This window comes from Corvus cornix, chromosome 6 (assembly GCF_000738735.6).
Source record: "Corvus cornix cornix isolate S_Up_H32 chromosome 6, ASM73873v5, whole genome shotgun sequence".
NCBI classification, from domain to species: domain Eukaryota; kingdom Metazoa; phylum Chordata; class Aves; order Passeriformes; family Corvidae; genus Corvus; species Corvus cornix.
The window spans coordinates 14514226-14532398 of NC_046336.1; the positions used below are offsets into that span (position 1 = coordinate 14514226).

The following is an 18173-nucleotide window of genomic DNA, read 5'->3' on the forward strand; positions in this document are numbered from 1 at the left end:
AGTTCTCCTGTTCAAGAAAGCCGTGTTATCAAGTGCTGTGCAGTACTTTCAAAATTAAATCTCTTAATCCTCTTAATTTTCTACCGAGTCATTCTGAACTAGGTGCTATTTTCTACAGATTTTTTTGGAAAGCAGTGCCTACTGTAGGCCATATTAAAAGAGAAAACAACCAGATTATGGAGCTGTGTAATCAATTTTGAAATGAAAAACTATGCTTTGCATTTCCTCAGCACCATTAATAGATATGAGAGTATTTTATAAATAACAATTACATGATAAATAACAGCTATTTATAACCACTACAATTCAAAGGGCTAAAGCTGAAGTTATGAGAGAAGAGCTGTGTGTAATATTTCCTAACACGGCAAAAAAAGCAATCAGGGTTTGATACTCTGTGAACTTGAACAGACAGTACAGCTGCTGTGAAATATTGTACAGCAGTGCAAAACCCAAGTTCACGTACAGTCACTGACAGAGCCAAATTTAAAATGCAGTCAGCAAAATTCCTGCATAAGTAACTTCAGTAAATTTAAGAAAAGGACACTGTGGATTAATCTTGTTTGTAGAACAGCATGTATCACATAATAGTAATCACATTATTGTAATCACATAATAGTAAGTCACTTTGAATAATGTTAGCTAGACTGCTGGCTAGGGTTTGGTGTTGATTTTGTTTTGGTACAGAACAATTTCATTTTGGACGTGGGTAATTTAATTGTGAGAACCATTCCCTACATGTCTTTAACTATAGCCCTCATTCTTCATACACTGATAAACTCTTGGACTCCCAAACCATGTTATCTGCATCCGTGGCTGCTGGGTTTTTATTTTAGCTGTCCAGCCAACACCACCTGCATTCTCAGAGTAATAAATACTAATAGAAAAAGCTTGCTTTTCTTACTGGAAAAATATAAAAGCAATGAAGGACTGTTACAGTGTAGCTTTTTGTATAAATAATCATAGCAATAAGGCTGGAATACTCTTTAAAAATTCATTTAATCTATTCTCATGTCACAAGACAAGGTCATCTGTATCTGCAGCCTACTTCCTGACAGATGTTTCTAGGAGTAAGTCAGACAAACCTCCAAAGTGTCTGCTTCACAGCCTTCCTAGATGATTTTTTTTCCTGGTTTTTATTATATGCATATTTTCCTCATGTCTAATCTTGATCTCCCTTGCTGCATTTCAAACCCATTATGTGGATATTGAAGAAAAATGTCCTGCTATTTTTCAGCAGTCTTTTCACTGTTTCAAGACTGTTTTATCTTTTCTTAGACCAACAATTTTCCTCTTTTTAAATTCATATAAGCAATTTTCTAGATATACTCTCTTTGCTATTGTTTTCCCATTGAATTATCATCTCTTTGCTGATGAGCAGCGCCCTAAAATGGGTACCCTGTTGCCATTAGATATCCCCTGAGGATGGAAGGGGTTACTTAATGTGTTTCATGAATCTGTTCCTCTTTATCCATTCTAGGCTGATATTTGTCTTTCTTGCAGAAAATCATCATGCATTTTTGCCCGTCTTCAGCTAGTGATTCCTCCAAGTTCTCTGACTCCTTTATTGCCCTGTAACCACATATTCCCTGAGCTCTGGGAGCTGGTGATTCCTATCTGTGTGCAGGACCTCATACTGGTTGAATTCCATTGTTTTACTTGGGTTAGGATAGCTGGTGAGATATTTTTGAACTCTAATCCTGTTCTCCAACATGCTAACATAACTCCACTCCTAACACACTCTTGGTATGTCATCATGTTAGGGAGCAGTTGTGGGCACAGGACAGACCCCATGTGTTCCCACTTGATAAATGCTTCTACTTTCACAGCAAACGAAAGCTAATTAATCTCAATTTCTATTTTTAGTTGGAGAAAGAAGCAAAAATGTAATTTCAAACTTCGTGCTAATTGGCTGTTGATAGCTTTTTTTACAGCATCTTTCCTTAAGTCTTGCTCTCACTCCTCAGCCCTCCTGTCAAGTCCTCGGCAGCAGCAGGAATGAAGAGGCTCAGCTTGCTCAGGTCTAATCTAATGCTGAGTCTTCAGCCCAGAAGGCAGGGAGAGACATGTCAGGCAGGCAGGGCTCTCAGTGCACGTCCCCACTTTAAAAATTTCAAGTCAACAAATTGGCATATTCAAATGGTATTATTTTGGCAGAACAGAAGGAAAGAAGAGACAGAAGCATAAGTTAAGTCTCTACTCCTTGATGCATAAAGACAAGATATTTGCTCTGTTAAGAAGACTGCAAAGGGAGCTGGCTGCTGTTCTTGTCTGCAGTCACTGCCAGGGTTGTCATGTCTGTCTCAAATCCTGCTTTAGCCTCCCTGGGCTAGAGGCCTGTCAGCCCTTGTGTGGCTGTGCAGTGCTGGAGCTCTGTGGTTCCCTGGCCACTGCAGGTTATCAGCTTCTCAGGGGGGATGTCACAGCTGAGCCAGTGAGGAGTTGTTCTCATTTATAATTATTGGTCTGAAATCAAAATGTATACAAACTGTACATAGATTATATAAAGTTTGTGTAAGAGTGCATGTTCATCAGTTACAGTCTCTCTCTAAATAGAAGCACTGCCTTGCTTTGTCCTACAGGGTCGGTCATCTGCAATTTCCCAAGGTTCAGGAGATTATTTAGTTAATAATCAAGTTTTTCTAGGTTTTTCAGTACTTCTCTTCAGGTATGGCACACTGAATAACTTTCCCTGTTCCCTTTATCAGTTCTTTTATAGTCTGCAATTGCTCTCCAATTGTTGTTTCTGAGAACATATTTTTTGCCATACAGGGCTCACAAAGAATCCCAGAACTGTATTCAGTAATAATCTTACCTGGTGAGTCTTCAGTCAGCCTCACCTAAGATTCAAACAATTACCTGTGGGTATCTGTCTGCTACCATGTTATGTTCAATTTACCTGTCTGAGCTCGTAGCATCCCTCTGAGTTGATGCTGAAAAGTTTTCCATCATGAATTGTTTCTGAGATACTTCTGCAATGTAGAACATTTTAGAAAGAAAACAATTTTGGAAATTTTGAAAAAGTTACAGTAACATAAGCCTATATGGAAATGCAATGAGTGGAGAGAATATCAAGGATATTAGGAAGCAATCTTTATTAACTCCTTTGAAGTTCTTTATAGCATAGACATAAATACACCTGAACACTTGGAAAACTTTCTGTGGCATAATTTTTTTCTGTTTGTTTTGTTTGCGGGGGGTTTTTTTATTTTTTTTATTTTTTTTTTTTGTTGTTGTTTGGTTTTTTTTTTTGGTTGGTTTTTTTTTTTGGTTGGTTTTTTTAGTAGGTAAGCTAAATATATGTGCACGCATGCACTACATGAAAGGGTTTGTTTCATTCTTAAGAAATCTGAATTTCAAGTTTATTTTTTGTGAAGCATTTCCATGAAGATGAAACACATGTTGAGAAGCCTGGCCTGAGCTTTCATTTCCTTTAGTTCACCTCTGAAAAGCAAGTAGGAAAAGAGGTAGTTTATAAGATCTAGACAGAAGGACAGAAGACTGTTTTTTCTCTGAGGGAGGGACAAAGGAGCTGTAATAACATATTAGCAATATATATTGGCACCCTTAGCATCCTGCAACAGTTGGAGAATTGCACAACTTACTTATTGTGTAAAAGTGGGGACATACTGATTTCTCACTGCCTATGTTTGTTATAACCAAGCAATAAAAAAATTTTATACTGAAAACTACACTTTCAGTGTATAGTTAAACCAGTAAAATCTATTTTAGGCTCTCCTATCCTCTGCCCTTAAAAGACACAAGAAGAGAAGAAAATGATGCATTGGTAGAGTTACACTGACGTGCTTGTGTGAGTTGTACATCACACATTTTAGCAGACACCCAAGGGGTCAGCATAAATAATTCATGAGAGAGAAAAGGATGCTCTTTGTGCCTGGCTGCACACCCCTGTGCAGGACACCAAAGTGCTTCTTACATAAAGAGTGATGTGGAGCAGTCTTTTACTGGAGTAGAGTTCAGCAGAAATGGTTGTGGGGAAGATGGTCCCATCCCAAAACACCTGGAGTGGAAATTAGGAACTGCTGACAGTATTTACAGAGAATTAGTCCTTCCTTAGGTGCCTCTGCTGGGACCATTCACTGGCCAGAGATGCTGCAGGAAAGAGCAGAGATGCAGCATTCTGCCACCAGCTGGAAACAGATGCTATGGAAAAATGGGATAATCAGAAAATGAATGACCTAGGGTGAAAAGGAAGCTTATTTAGGCTTATCTATTTCTCAAGAAGTGCAGCAATAGTCATTGCTGATAGAATCACCAGTGGCAAGTCTATATGAAGTGTTTGAAAATCAGAACTGTAAATTGGAATATTATTTTAAAAGCCAAACTTCAATGGCAGGTTATAAAATGAGATAAACTAGTTTTTATTGCCTTCAGAAAGATCTGACAGACCTAGACCTAGACCTGCTCAGCTACTGAGAAAGAGCCTGTGCTGGTATAATTTTCATGACACCGTAATAAAAGTGGTCAGCTGGACTTTTTTCTACTTTTTAGGGTACTTAGCAGTAGAGAGGGTTACAGTAGGTATGGAGACAGTCATCTGCTCTCTGGGCTTGTTCTTCATCTACAAGATAGAGCTACTGTCTGTACTTCTGCCCTCTGGTAAATTCTATAAAGCCCAAATTACTCAGCTTAATGTTCCTTTGCTGTGCGGTCAGTTAAGTAGAATACCTCACCTTCTGTCTGAGAATACCTCACCTCTCTATTTTGGCGTGTTTAGATTGTATATATTGACAGTCATTTAAGTTCAGGTTCATCTGAGAAACTGTTACACAGAGTAATTCAATACTTTGGTAAGTGCTAATGCTGTGCCTTTGCTGCAGTTAGCTATCTGCACAGAAATTATTTCCATCACATTAGCAAATTTAAATCAGAGTAGTCTCACACTGAGGTAACACTCATCATGGGCCAGAAACTTGAATGAAGAAATATACATTCATTTAAATGCAAGTATTTTGTTGTCAAGCAAGGGGCAAACTTGACAGTTTTGAGGAGTTAATTTGAGCTGTACTTGAGCTAACCCTAGTAAAGTCAGGACTAGGAGTACATGAACCTGTTTCAATTTTGATCTGGCTGATAGCACCATGGTCTCAGATGCGCCAGACAAAGGCAATGAGATCCAGCATTACCCTGTCATATGCAGCTCACGCAACAGGAGCAGCAAATCTGTTCATTTTACAGATGATAACTTTTGGTACATGTGTGGTGTAGATAAAAAAGGGACTGCAATATTTCCCTATCTTCATTTTATCCCATTGCTCATTCCTTTAGCATGGTAAGTATGCACTGAAGACTTTTTCTTGACTACTGCTTCTTTCAGTTTATTACAGGAGGAGCTCTGATGAATTCTATATATAGGTTGCTTCAAAATTTCCATTATAAAAGCTCTTCTGAACTCTTTAGAGAAATGCTGACACTATTATTATCATGTCCATGATGTGTCTTTTGATTCTGGCAAGAAGAAAGCCTTAAGGTTAGAGAAATGCCTCCTTGTTGTTCCCCAAAAAGCCACTCAGCTATAAGCTGTTACACTTCTATTTCTCTTTGTTCACAATACTTCAGAAATTTCTGGCATCAGAAAAAATAATAACACCAGAATATTCAAAGGATTTTTCTACGCTTGGAAATTGCAGCAAAGTGGCAAACTGTGGCTTTTAAGTTTGGTGTTTTGAACTAACTTCCCATGTACACACTTGACTTTTATACTGAGGTAAATAGAGATACAGTTGTAGGGCACTAACAAGGAGAGGGTGTTATTGTATGGCTGTTTGGCTGTTTTAGAGTTTTCCTTCTAACAGCTGGTTCTTCTGAGGCTGAACCGCAGGAAATCCCAGTGCCTGTGGCACTCTGCAGGAAGGGAGTTCTGGTCTCTTCACTCCCCTTTGCTGGGCATGTGGCTACACATGCTTCCCTATGGTCAGCACAAAAGCACAACACAAACAGCTTTTGTGGAGTATCTGTTTCTCTTTCCCTAAACATGCTGCTGTTGTCTGCAGGGGTGCCGTGAAGAACGACACAGAACCCAAGTCCAGGGTAAAATGGGATTACTTAATTAATTACAGTCTCCTTTATATAACTTGATTTGCAAGAATGGCCAATTTGCAAGTATTGGTCACTTGACCATTTGCCTCTCAGATTGATTGGCTGAATGCTACGACACCCATTTCAAAATACTATTCTCAGTGAACCAAAACAACATCCACAGTATTTCCACAACAACCTGCACCTGCAAAGTAGTTTACAAAACAGCAAACCATTTCTCAGCTAGTTTGTGTGAGAGCGGAGATTTTCACAGGGGGCCATGAAAAACTGGAAAATTTTCACTGCTAGCCTTTCTCAGCATCCATATAAACATGCTTTGTGCTGTAGCTTTTTGTTGTACAGACTCAGTGCTTTTCCATAGCACTGTGCTCATTTCAGAGCACGGGTGAGTGCAGGCAGAGGCAGTAAGGTTGCACAGTCATCTGTAAGTTTTTCACTCCCTAACTTTTGAGTGCTTTACTTTGGTCTGCCTACACTTAAAATCAGTTTTGGTGAGCAAAATGACATTTATTGAAACAACTGTATTGGTAAAAGTCACAGCCTTGGCAGAGGTACACAGGTGTAAGGTCCCTCTTTTCACATAAAAGTGATGATAATGGTGTAAAACATCTTTGTACTTCTTGCCTCATGGAGCTAGTTTAAGTGCAATGTTGGTACCCTTTCTTTCAGTCAGACACTTGATGATCTCAATATACTGAACTTACAAAGAGGAACCCTAAATACAGTGTATTTTTACTTTTGGAAGGAGAAAGAACTGACTATGAGAGGACTATTTGGTTCAGTGGGGAAGAGATGGTCAAAGTGGCAGAAAACTGAAAACAAGTTAATATTAGAAATTAGGCATTCATTCTTAGCAAACAGAATTATTTACTGAGAGAAATGGTGGACGTTGTATGTCTAGATATCCTCAGACTAAGCCTTCATGTCTGTGTGAAAGGTGGGCTCTATTCCAGCCAAAATGATTGAGTTCAAAGCAAGGGATAATTAAGGAAATTTAGAGGCTTGTGATTAGGGTCAGACTACATAATCTTGCAATTCTTTCTGGTTTTACAAATCCTTTTATTGTTCTCTTGATGCAGTGTATAAAATGTTTTTAAAAATGGCAATTTAGCCATACATTTTCTCATCTGGGAGCAATAAGACATTTCTTGGCATCCATTGCTTGTACTTGAAGGTTTTAAAAGTGCTCCTCTTTGTGTCTCACAGCACACCTGAAGGATGCACAAATAGCCTGTCTGTGCCTATATTGCTGTTGCTAAAGTGAATTCACTGTTCTGTAGTTCTGTCCTGACTCGCAGCAAGCAGCATTGGAAGCAAACATTGGTGCCAGAGAACAGGTTTTGTACTAAAATAGCTAAAGCCAGAGCTGTCTGAACACAGAGCATTAGTCTCTCACTGATATTTCACTGACATGCAAATGTTGTTAAAATGATTTCATAAAAACTTAGGAACGCTTAATTTGGAACCTGGAACTTCAGTACAAGAAGTCTTTTCTGCCCATTTAAAAAGCAATATTTTGCTTTCCTGTAATGCATTGAACTGGTAACAATTTCAGATCCTGTGCTTCAACACAGCCAAATTTTGCTCAGTTGAACTAGATAACAAATTCAGGCTTTGCTTACAAGTATGCTCTCCCCTCACGAAACACAATTCTGTATTTGACTCTGAGATCCCAAAAGTTCATCTTCTGGAAATCACTCACTTAGAAGCAAACCATTTGTGCCACAACAGTGAGACTTCTCAGAGCAACACAAACACTGTAGTGCACTAATATGAAGGAAAAACAGATAGTGAGGATGCAAAGATACTGCTTGGTTTTAAGTGGAATATAAGAGGTAGGTCAGCAATATCAGAGCAGGTAGCTTCAATCCACATCTTGAGCAATAGTAAATGAAAAGAAAAGCAAAATAAACCAGATATGTGAGATAGTTGAAAGTAAGAACCCGTGCCAACTTCATGAAATGACAATCCTTACTACACTAGTTCATGTAGTAGCTCATTCATTGCTATGGATAATGACAGCTGAATCCGTATGCGATTTCAAATTTCCTTGCCTAGTGTTGTATAATGAAACATCCTCTTCATGCATTGATGGATTTATTTTTTCCTTCCCTAATCCACATTTAATTTCCAATTCAAGGTGCCTTTAATAAAACTCTGGATATGGTGACTGAGTGTTACATATTGGATTGTTTCCTTCAGTCCAGAGTCTTCAATCTGAATTTTTCAGTGCTGTGTTTAATTTTTACAAGCTTGTTTGTTAAGCTTCTACTGCATTGTAGTGCACAAAATTAATACAGGTTATTTCAACGATCTTTTCATGAATTGCACCTTCACAATGTTTTTTTCCCCTTGCTCCTTCCACAGGACGTTACCCAAAACTTGTGTTTCACTTTGAACTCAAGAGAAACATCTTGTATTTCATATTAGAGACATATGTACCATCAATCCTACTGGTTGTGCTCTCCTGGGTGTCGTTTTGGATAAGCCAGTCATCAGTTCCAGCCAGAATCTGCATAGGTGAGAAAAATAAACCAACCCAAACCAAGAGTTGAATCATTAAGACGCCTTCTTTATTGTATGTACTTGGCATCCATTTCCTGAAGTTGCAAACACTTCTTATTTTTATGGAATTACTTTTTGGATTCGCCATACTCAGCACACCACATGGATTCCCCTCAAAGCCTTGCTATTCTTTAACTAAGAAAAATGCCTTTGGCAGCCACAGGAAGGAGACTTATAGGCAGGGGAGGCTGCTGAAAGCAAAGCAAAAAACTGTCATTTTGGAAATAATTTAAACATATTCAAATACATGGCATGCACAGACAGAATTGTGAGGCTTTTGTGAGGTCTAATGATACATACTAATTAACACATGAATAATAAGAGAATTATAAGAGATTAAATATAATTAATTTCAAATAAAAGATATTCTGAGAGGGAAAGAATGCAAATCAGGTTTGATCATGCTGCAGGTGGGATGGAAAAAACACTCCTACAGAATAGGGAATAAAGAAGGATTTCACATTGAATGAGGCCAGTGGGCAACTACACTGAGCAAAGTGATATCTGGGTATTTTAAAGGGAGCTTTTGCATAGATTTGCAATAATAATGTGTTAATCATAAATATATATTCCATGACACCAAAATCTCTCTCATTTTAATTTTCAGTCTTCTCAGCTTTGCTAACATTTTCCATTACTGTTTTTAAGCATTTAACTTCAGAATCACAAGTTTGTTTGAAAGTCTTTTTTCTAAAACATGACCCATTAAATGCTATGGCATCCTAGAAGTTTCAGGTTCAGGGCAAACTCTTCTGCAGTAGGGCCCTTGGAGCAGAGGCCCTCATTGCCATCTGTGTTATAGTAGAACATGTATTTTTGCATTCCACAGGTGTCACCACAGTCCTTACGATGACAACACTGATGATGGGAGCCAGGACTTCACTCCCAAACGCTAATTGCTTTATCAAGGCAATAGATGTATACCTTGGTATCTGCTTCAGCTTCATCTTTGGAGCACTGTTAGAGTATGCTGTGACTCATTTCTGCACTCTGCATCAACTCAGCTCGAAGGAAATTCCAAAGGTATTTTAATTATTTGGCTGTTGTCCTACAAACTGGATTTAAATCATACCTGCTAAAAAGAATGAATTCTCTTAGCACTAATGGTAGATGTATTTAGGGAAGTTTCTTTTTTAGAATTAGGACAGGGAAACATAATAATCTTGAGAAAAAAAAGTTTGTGTACCTGGAGCTTATTTGGAAGAGATCAAACAAACCGAAGCCCCCTTCCTTCTCTCTTTTGGCATGGACTTTATGGCCATTTATCAATGTGCTGGATGTATCACAGAAATCACAGGCACTTCTTGTCTCCCAGGCAATGACACATACTCACACAGTTCAAAAATTAGGCTGAGCTTGGTGACTTGATCCTATTGCAACATGGAAAAAAAAGAAAAGAATTGATCACATTCCATTTATGAAACCTGCACATGCATGGAACATGAGTCAGGCTCCTGGCAGACGGCTTCATGTGCTGGGTGTATCAGGTCCCTGTAGCCTTCTGCTCACGCCTTCTCTTTCAACAGCTGCACCTGAAGTCAGACTAGGATCCATTTTCCCTTCTGCTTCATTATTATAGCAGCCGTTTTTGTGGCTCTAAAGAGTTTCTCTCACATCTGAAATACTGTGAAGTATACTTAAAATAAAAATGGATGGAATCGACATAGGTATTTTTGAGTCTGGTGGTTGCTGAATTGATCAGGACAGGTTTATGAAGAAGTTTTGTCACATCTTCCATCTCCAGTGTATAGCAGTGCTTTCATAAGCAAGGAAAAAGAACTCACAAGGAAGCTGGAAGATGATTGTCTTGCAGCTTTTAATTACAGAACTGAATCTAATATGCATGATAGAAAAGAAAATTTTAAGCAGCCTATGAAATTTCTGGATTAATAGAAAAAAGTAAAACATGGAAAATGAGAATAACAGGAAGAAAAAAAAAAGGCAGAAAGACGTTTGCTTGAGTGCTGTAGGGATAAATGTGCAGAAGAAGAAAGATTGTTAACTGTTTAAGCCAAATTAGAACAGAGTATCACAAATGCCTAAGCAAAGCTCCTCAATAGACCCAAGAAACAGGATACTGAGCTCAAGAGGAGGAGCTTCAAAACCTTTTGAAGATCAGGCAATATGGGGCACGGGGATGGGGGTGTTTATGTCTAGACAGTTCATCAATTAATACAAGATTTTGGCTGTTTGGAGGACAGATAGGTCCTGTAAATACACAGGAATATGTTAAAAGCTGTTGTTGGGTCTAGGTGAGTGAGGAAAGACTGCAAAATGGACACAAAGCTGAACCACCCAGTGGGTTTTATGAGATAACATCTGTCAGGGGATTGTCTGCAAATGGGCAAACACTCATTTCGAATGAGGATTTGAGTGGAAAGCCTGGAAGTAATTTTTGTTGGCAAGGGAACGTCAGTGACAATTCCCTGTGAGCATATCCATCTTGTGAAGTAAGTGGTTGTCATTTTGCTCATAGAGTAGGAAAAAAAAGCTTGGAGGTTTGGGTAAGGAAGTAGAGTGTTTCAGTGCTTGGATGATTAAGCATCTTTGTGTCTGTGAAGGGCACTTATTCTGTCCTTGCCTTCACCTGCCTGTGTCAGATTCCCTTTCTTCTGGAGCATGTACTAGTGCTTGCAGATGGGGTGGACATGGGAACTTTTAGACTTCAAATATGTGCATGGAAGTGAGGTACAGCCGTAAAATGAGAAAGAAAAGTTTTGTGATGAACTTAATGACCAAAAGGAATAGTCTTTCGCTTCAGGCATGATTTCTGCCTTCTCCTGGGCATCAGGAGTGAGCAAGCAAGACAAACTCACTTCTTGCCCACACAAAGATAGAGGGATATAAGGGAAGGAACAGTTGTTTAGTCCTGTATCAGCTTGATACTCTGTAGAATAAGGAAAATGCCTGTCATGTCCTTTTCCTACTGTAGCCAAGGGCAAGCACCATTTACTGAGCAGGGTGTCATGGAGAGTACATCTGACTTGTATTTCTCATTTCTCATTGTAAAAACAAAAACATCACAAGGACAAAAGTACCAGCTAAAATCTCATGCCACTGTCTAGCAGGTACTTAGCAATTTATGTGCAAGTATCGTCACTCTGAATGTGTTGTCCTCATTATCGTATCCTCTTGTGGACACAGGTTAATTGGAAATCTCACTTCCCAGTTTGTTATTCCCATATGTGAGCTGATAGAAAATTCGCACTCAGAATTATGTAAATAAACGTAGGAGGTGAAATGGAAATGTCACCCTCTCTCTTGTATAGGAATTAGTTGTACTCACTTGCTTTCTGCTTTGCTCTTTAACAAAGTTGGGCACCAGCATATCAAACCCTTCTGAAGCCCCTGAGATCTCCAGTTTAGAACATAAACAGGTGAAGGAGCTCATCACCTCCATGCTTTTGCAATGTGGCACATCATGTGAAACAGGACCCATGGAGACAGCTTCAAAACTAATGGCAAAGGCAGAGGAACCACCTGCTGCAAGGAAAGTCAGGCAGAATGTGCCATTCACATCAGCTCCAGAGCAACAGGCTGCTTAAAAGGAGAGGTTGCCTCTACCAAGTTTCTTCTCTTTTGTACAAAGACAATAATTGTGCCCTCTTATAAAGCAGAGAAATCTTCCTTGGGCTTCCGCTGTCTTTTACCTAAACCTCCACCTGTAAGGCAGGATGGAGAACAGTTGAAAACTGGAAATAATTTTGCAGGTGTGGTGTTCAGCCTCTGTGGTATTTCTGTGCATGCTTCATGCAGTCTTTATGAGCACCACATAAGCTCCAGGTGTGCAACACTAGGTTGAAATATTTTTAAACTTGAGCAGCTTTCTTACCCAGTAAAAGTGACAACTTTCCTCAATTCTGCTGGATCTTGGATGTCAGCAAACACTTCACTTACTGTAAGCAGCAGCCACAGTAGCAGGTGCCATATACAGTGCTTTTTGTGTGATGTACAGCACCTTTCCTGGATGGCACTGATTTGGTATCCAAACAGAGCCCTTTGTGCAGGCGCCATTTCCTATTTGACAGCTGGCATCCCGAAAAAACTTAGTATGGCATTTAAAATTGGAGTCAGAGCTGAACACTCAAAACACAATTTCTTTCTTTGATATAATGTAAACCAGCTTAGTCTTTCCTCATGCTCAGTTCTCCATAACAATCGGGAAAAGTCCCTTGATAAACCCACCCTATAAGACTGCAGTTTTTTTATAAACTAGAAGGTATGGTTCTCTTCTAGACTAGCTCTCTCCTTTCTCCTTTTCAAGCAGTGTGATACAGCACTTTTGTAAGTGTTTTGCAAGAGCCCTGCCTTGTTGCACTGCAAACAGAATCCTGTACATATGCACCGCTTACGGTATTTTCTGCTTAAGTAAGAGCTGCCCCTCAGGGAGCTGAAAGGAGTCAAGAACAGCCTAATAATGCATCAGCCTCCTGGGAACCGCTCACATGCAGTTGTGAGGAAGGAAAAATGGCACGTACACAATGTCCTTTCATGCTCTGAAATATAACTAATTCTGAACAACTTGTAGCCAGCCCTACCTGAGAGAAAAATAGACTCTTATAGTGACCAATGCCCCAGATCCTGATGGTTTTGAAGTACAGATGTTTCTCTGCTCCCCCCCCCATGCCCCCCTTCTGAAAAATGAAAGGAGGGGAAAAAAGTCAGGACTCTTCTATCAGGTTCCTTTATTTTATTTACTTTTGAAGTGCAGAGTGCATTCATTAGGCTGTTGCTCTGGTGCCTCATTTCGAGTGCCAGGGTCTGCTGACAAAGGCTCCTCTGCCATCCCCAGAAGTCCCCTCAGCTGCCTGAACTTTTTGAAGCAGAAGAGAGATATTTATAAGAGTCAGGCCCCAAGTTAGAACTTGAGGTTTGAATTTTAGTACTACCCTGGGGATTATTTAAGGTTTAGACTGAAGTTTTATGGATTGATTGTCTTAATGCTTTATAGGCAGATTTTTATCCCAGCCTTTTGCACAGAGGTGTGGGAGACCAGGTGGAGGATGACAAGGTTTTTTGGTCAGTGTATTTTTAGGATGATGTGTTGTGTTGAGCTACATTTATCTCTCTCAAATAAAATATCCCAGATTTTTTTTTTTTGATTGAAAGTGGAAAGCTGTAATAATCCCTTTTCTAGCTCCATTTGTTCTGCTTCACTGATTCACAGCAGTTTGAGGACATTGTCCAGACTCCACTTTAATTTTCAAGAGTGTCAGTAATTTTAGATGAAGGAAGACTCAAGGCTCGTGCTGTACACATGTATCCTGGGCAGAGGAGCAATTCTGTACCAGCATGGAGATCACTTAGGTGACTTAATGAGCTTTCTTTGACTTTAATAGCTGGGATATTTCTAAATGAGCTTTTTGTCTGGCTGCACATAAGGATGTACATCTTAACCTTTCGAAAGCTTGTCCTTGTGGAAACTGTTTCTTCTAATGATGCAAATGGAAAAAAGCAAGTTGGTCAGAAGAAAGTGATTCTGCATTCTACATTTCACAAATAATTTTTTTAGACTTGTCTTACATTTATGCCACCTACTGATTTGGGAGGTAATAAAATCATCAGGAGAAAATTAAAATTATATGTATGCCTACCTGAATTAAAATGACCCCTCATCCAAGTAAGCATAATAAGGTTTAGTTCAGATACAAAATCGGAGCCAATCTCTGTATCTTGTTTCTGCTGGTGTCTCTGCAATATCCCATACCAAGCCAAATACCCCAGAAATTCCAAGGAAGTTTTAGAGCTGAAGCTGCAACTGATGTCTAATCCTGTGTCCTCTGAGTCAGGAACAGAAAACCCGCTGACTTCAAAGGGTGAAGATTTCATACATGAATTTTATGGCTCTGAGCCATTTCTAATCAAAGAAACAAAACCCACCAGAAGGCTTATACAACATTCTCCAAAGACCTGTCTTTATGCAGTGAAGCACATAAAAATATTCTTAACCCTAGCATAACTTTGAACTTAAAGCAGGGGTTTCAGGACTTGACAGAAAATATCACAAGCTACTTAGTATTAAATCAGCTGTGGGTGGGGCTTGTCCCTCTTTATTTTTAAAGTAACTTGATTTCCATCACAAAGCACCAGAATAAAGTAGCCAGTTGCGCACAAGGAGAGTGTCTTGTGTCCTGGGGTGCTTGATTTGGGGTGCAATCAACTCAAGTGGCTGGTCTGGCAGCTCCCCCACCTTCTCCATCTCCAGGCTGGGGCTTTGCTTTCACACTTTCTGGTCACTAACTTTTGCCAGTATTTGCCCCGAGCAGAAGACAGTTTACTGTTGTGCATATCAGGGATTTGCTGCTATCTTAGGTAAAGTTCCTTGTCCTTATTTACAACAAATCCAAATTTACTTGAGAGTCCTTCAAAAGCTTTTGCTGTATGGTGTTGCTTAAGCCAATGTTTTCCCCATAAATGGAGGTTTTGAAAGCTGAAAGGAGCTGTCTGGTGCATGTACGTGCTTGTCCTTGAAGCTGAGGAGTGAGATTGAGGAGGAGTCATAAGAAAAATCCCATTTGCTGCAGCTCTAAAGTAAACAGGTGATGAAACATGCACTTAAGTACCTGCTGTTTTGTTCCCTATCAGATTGTTGATGATGATGCTGAAGAAGAGAAGAATGGAGTCCTGGCAGCAGTGACAAACAGTTGCAGTGCCCCTGATAATACGAACAAGACCAATTCAAACAAAAGCAGACAAACCAGCAGTGACAGACAAAGGGAGAGAAGTCAACACAGTGTGTGTAGTTCAGCAATGTCAGTAATGAAAAGACTTTTCTGTATCTTTGATTGCTTCCATGTTAAAAATCCTTACCACATAGACAACTATGCCAGATTCTCTTTCCCGTTATCATTCATCATAATTAATGTACTTTATTGGGTGTATTATTTGTATTTATAAATAATTTATTTTGTAAAACTGGTTTAAAGTTTAGAAAGTGGACATGGGAGGGCAAGTTGCAGAAAAATGGAGAAGTTACATTTGGATAAAGGGATATGAAAGGACATGCCATCTTTTCAAGTGTGTTTGAAAATTTTGTTAAGTCACTATTCTGCTTTTAAATGTCTGTCATCCAAAACTGGCTTCCTATTAGCATGCATGTCCTATACAAAACTACTTATCAAAGGCCAATTAAGTCCTTTTTTTAATATTTAATGGTCAACTTTGTAAAATAAGAGTTATATTATACTTGTTTCTGAACTGCATTGAATAAATGTAAAAATAAAATGAAATATTGTTTCCCTTTTCTGCTTTCTGTACTCAGTTCCTTCTAGTTTTGTCAACAATGTATAAATTTTCCAGATTATATAAGAAAATGTTTAATTGCAGATCAAAGTGGTTTTTCTACATAGCAAGAAACAGTTTTGAAGACGTGAGCTACCAACACAAGCCAAGCAATCTGCTCCTCTTTGTAAGGTCACAAATACATGTTGAGATTCCTCTTCATCTTTAGACAGAACTCCCAGAGACATCAATGGCTTTTCCCAGTAAGTGCAGAGCAGACTATAGAAATGGACTGGAGCCAAAGGTTTACATCCAGAGGGATATATTTCCCTGAGTGAGGACTTGCTTAGGTGTTCGCCAGTCCTTAGTGGAATATGGCAATTTATCCTGATGTTTGTACTCTGTACTCTGCTCAGTCACAACTGCCTGGGTAACTATTATGCAGAGGAAAAATTTGATAGGCTTAATTTTCAGCTTAGTAAATTCCTCTTGAATCCCATACCATTAAAAACATTTCACATAAAGGTGAAAAACTTCTTGAATAGAAAAGAAAACCCTGGATTTGTGATAGCTCTTGATAAAATAGGAAAAGTTTTACACAGATAAAATGATGACCCCCATGAGAGATTGGTTACAGGTGATGAAAAACCTTAACAGTCTTTCCAAGTGGTTACTTCACTGACACACATTACCATCCTGTCTCCTATACTGCAGCATGGAAGTTTAAAGGCACTTATTATTATACCTTTTTCCTGACCGTAATATATGTGTCTGTTGCATATATAGGTATTAATGTGTGCTTCTGCTTTTATACACTGTGTATCTTGGCATTTCTGTTGCTCAGACTCGCTGCACACATAGAAATGCATTGAAAAAGCTCCCCCAACATGGACAGTCTTGGACACACCTTTTCACCCCGGTGCTGCCTGTGGAGAACACCATTACGTAAGAAGGAGGACAGTGCAAAATACCAGCATGAGACAGATATGCCCTTGTTCACATCTAAATCCCTAAAAATCATTGCACACTGATAGACAATTATTAGGTCACTAAAATCCTCTCAGTATTTTTATTTTCTAAAGGTTGACTACTGAAAATTTGTTTCTCTGCTGTTCTTAGTAATGTTTTTTGCAAGGCTTATTGAGGCAAAGCAACTTCAAGAACAGTCTAGTGGCTCTTTGTGCCTTGTGGCTATTCTGACTCTCATAGTAAATACAGAGTATTTACTAGCCATAGTAAATACATTCAAAAAAATCAAGCCAAGACTGCCTGTGTTAATGAGAAGCCAAAAAAAAAAAATCTATTTTTTGAATTTAACATTCTGCTATTGAATATTTAACCCTAACCCCTTTATTCAGGAACAGGTTGTATGACACCTTTTTTTGGAGGTGTGAAACTGGACTCACAGATTTCTTTCCAATCTGCTCCCATAAAATTTGCAGAAGACAAATGTTAAATCTCTGTACTTAGTTTCTTAATTTGAAGTTTACGTTGTTCCTGAATCCTTTCAAATAGTTACCTTTCTTGTCAACACTAAATTTGGGATTTACATTTACAGCAACCATAAAGTAAGCATTTAGAGTTTTGTAGCTTCCAATTAATTTGGATACAATTCACCTTAAATGTTATTTTTAAAAGCTATTGAAGGTCTAAGCAACTTTATTTACAGTGCACTAGCTGAAAACAGGGTCTATTTTCCCGCTGATGTGCTAATTGTAAGCAGCATTAGACACTGAAGTCCCCCATGTTTTCACAAAAGAATTGACTGCACAGCCAGATTATTTATTATTCTGCTTTGCACAACTCTGAATTAATTGCTAATTTCAAAAATAAAATTTGGTTCAATGTGAATTCATTGTAAAAGATGTTCCCAACATATTTCCAGTGTAGTGTATGAAGAATGAAGAACAGCATTAGAATTATCCTGCTCAAACATAGTTTCTGTCCCTAGAAACTCCCAAATCCCTTGGAGTTAGTTGGAAAGGCTCCCATAAGTCCATGGCATTCACAAACAATTCACTGAATGCTACACTCAGAGGAAAATCAGAGAGGGCGACGTCTCTTTCAGTGATAAGAGCAGGGGCCAAAGTTGAGGCTGAGGGAATGAAAATGTCTTTGGTTTCATATCTGATGAAAAGACCTTAGACTTTTGGCAACCATTTTCTGGTTGATAGTTGAGTTCCTTACTTCTATTTCAATGTTTTCTACTCAGAGACCTTCTCAGACTCATAATTCAGAAATGCAGCATTGTATTTTGAGATTACTTGAGGCAGATGTACAATGAGGGACCTGAGGCAGGTGAAGGGTGTTACAACAGGAACTGATGATGC

General features: G+C 38.9%; 1 protein-coding gene across 3 annotated transcripts in view; it reads left to right on the forward strand.

The window, feature by feature from the left end:
- Positions 1-15865, forward strand: part of LOC104696050 (gamma-aminobutyric acid receptor subunit pi-like) — a 46989-nt gene extending 31124 nt beyond the window's left edge. For all 3 annotated transcript variants that reach the window (XM_010410164.2, XM_010410157.4, XM_019291446.1), the window contains 3 exons: positions 8425-8577; positions 9452-9645; positions 15208-15865. In XM_010410164.2, the coding sequence (XP_010408466.1) occupies positions 8425-8577; positions 9452-9645; positions 15208-15519 (659 nt within the window). In that variant the 3' untranslated portion in view covers positions 15520-15865. The remainder of the gene's footprint in view (positions 1-8424; positions 8578-9451; positions 9646-15207) is intronic.
- Positions 15866-18173: the final 2308 nt, after the last annotated feature.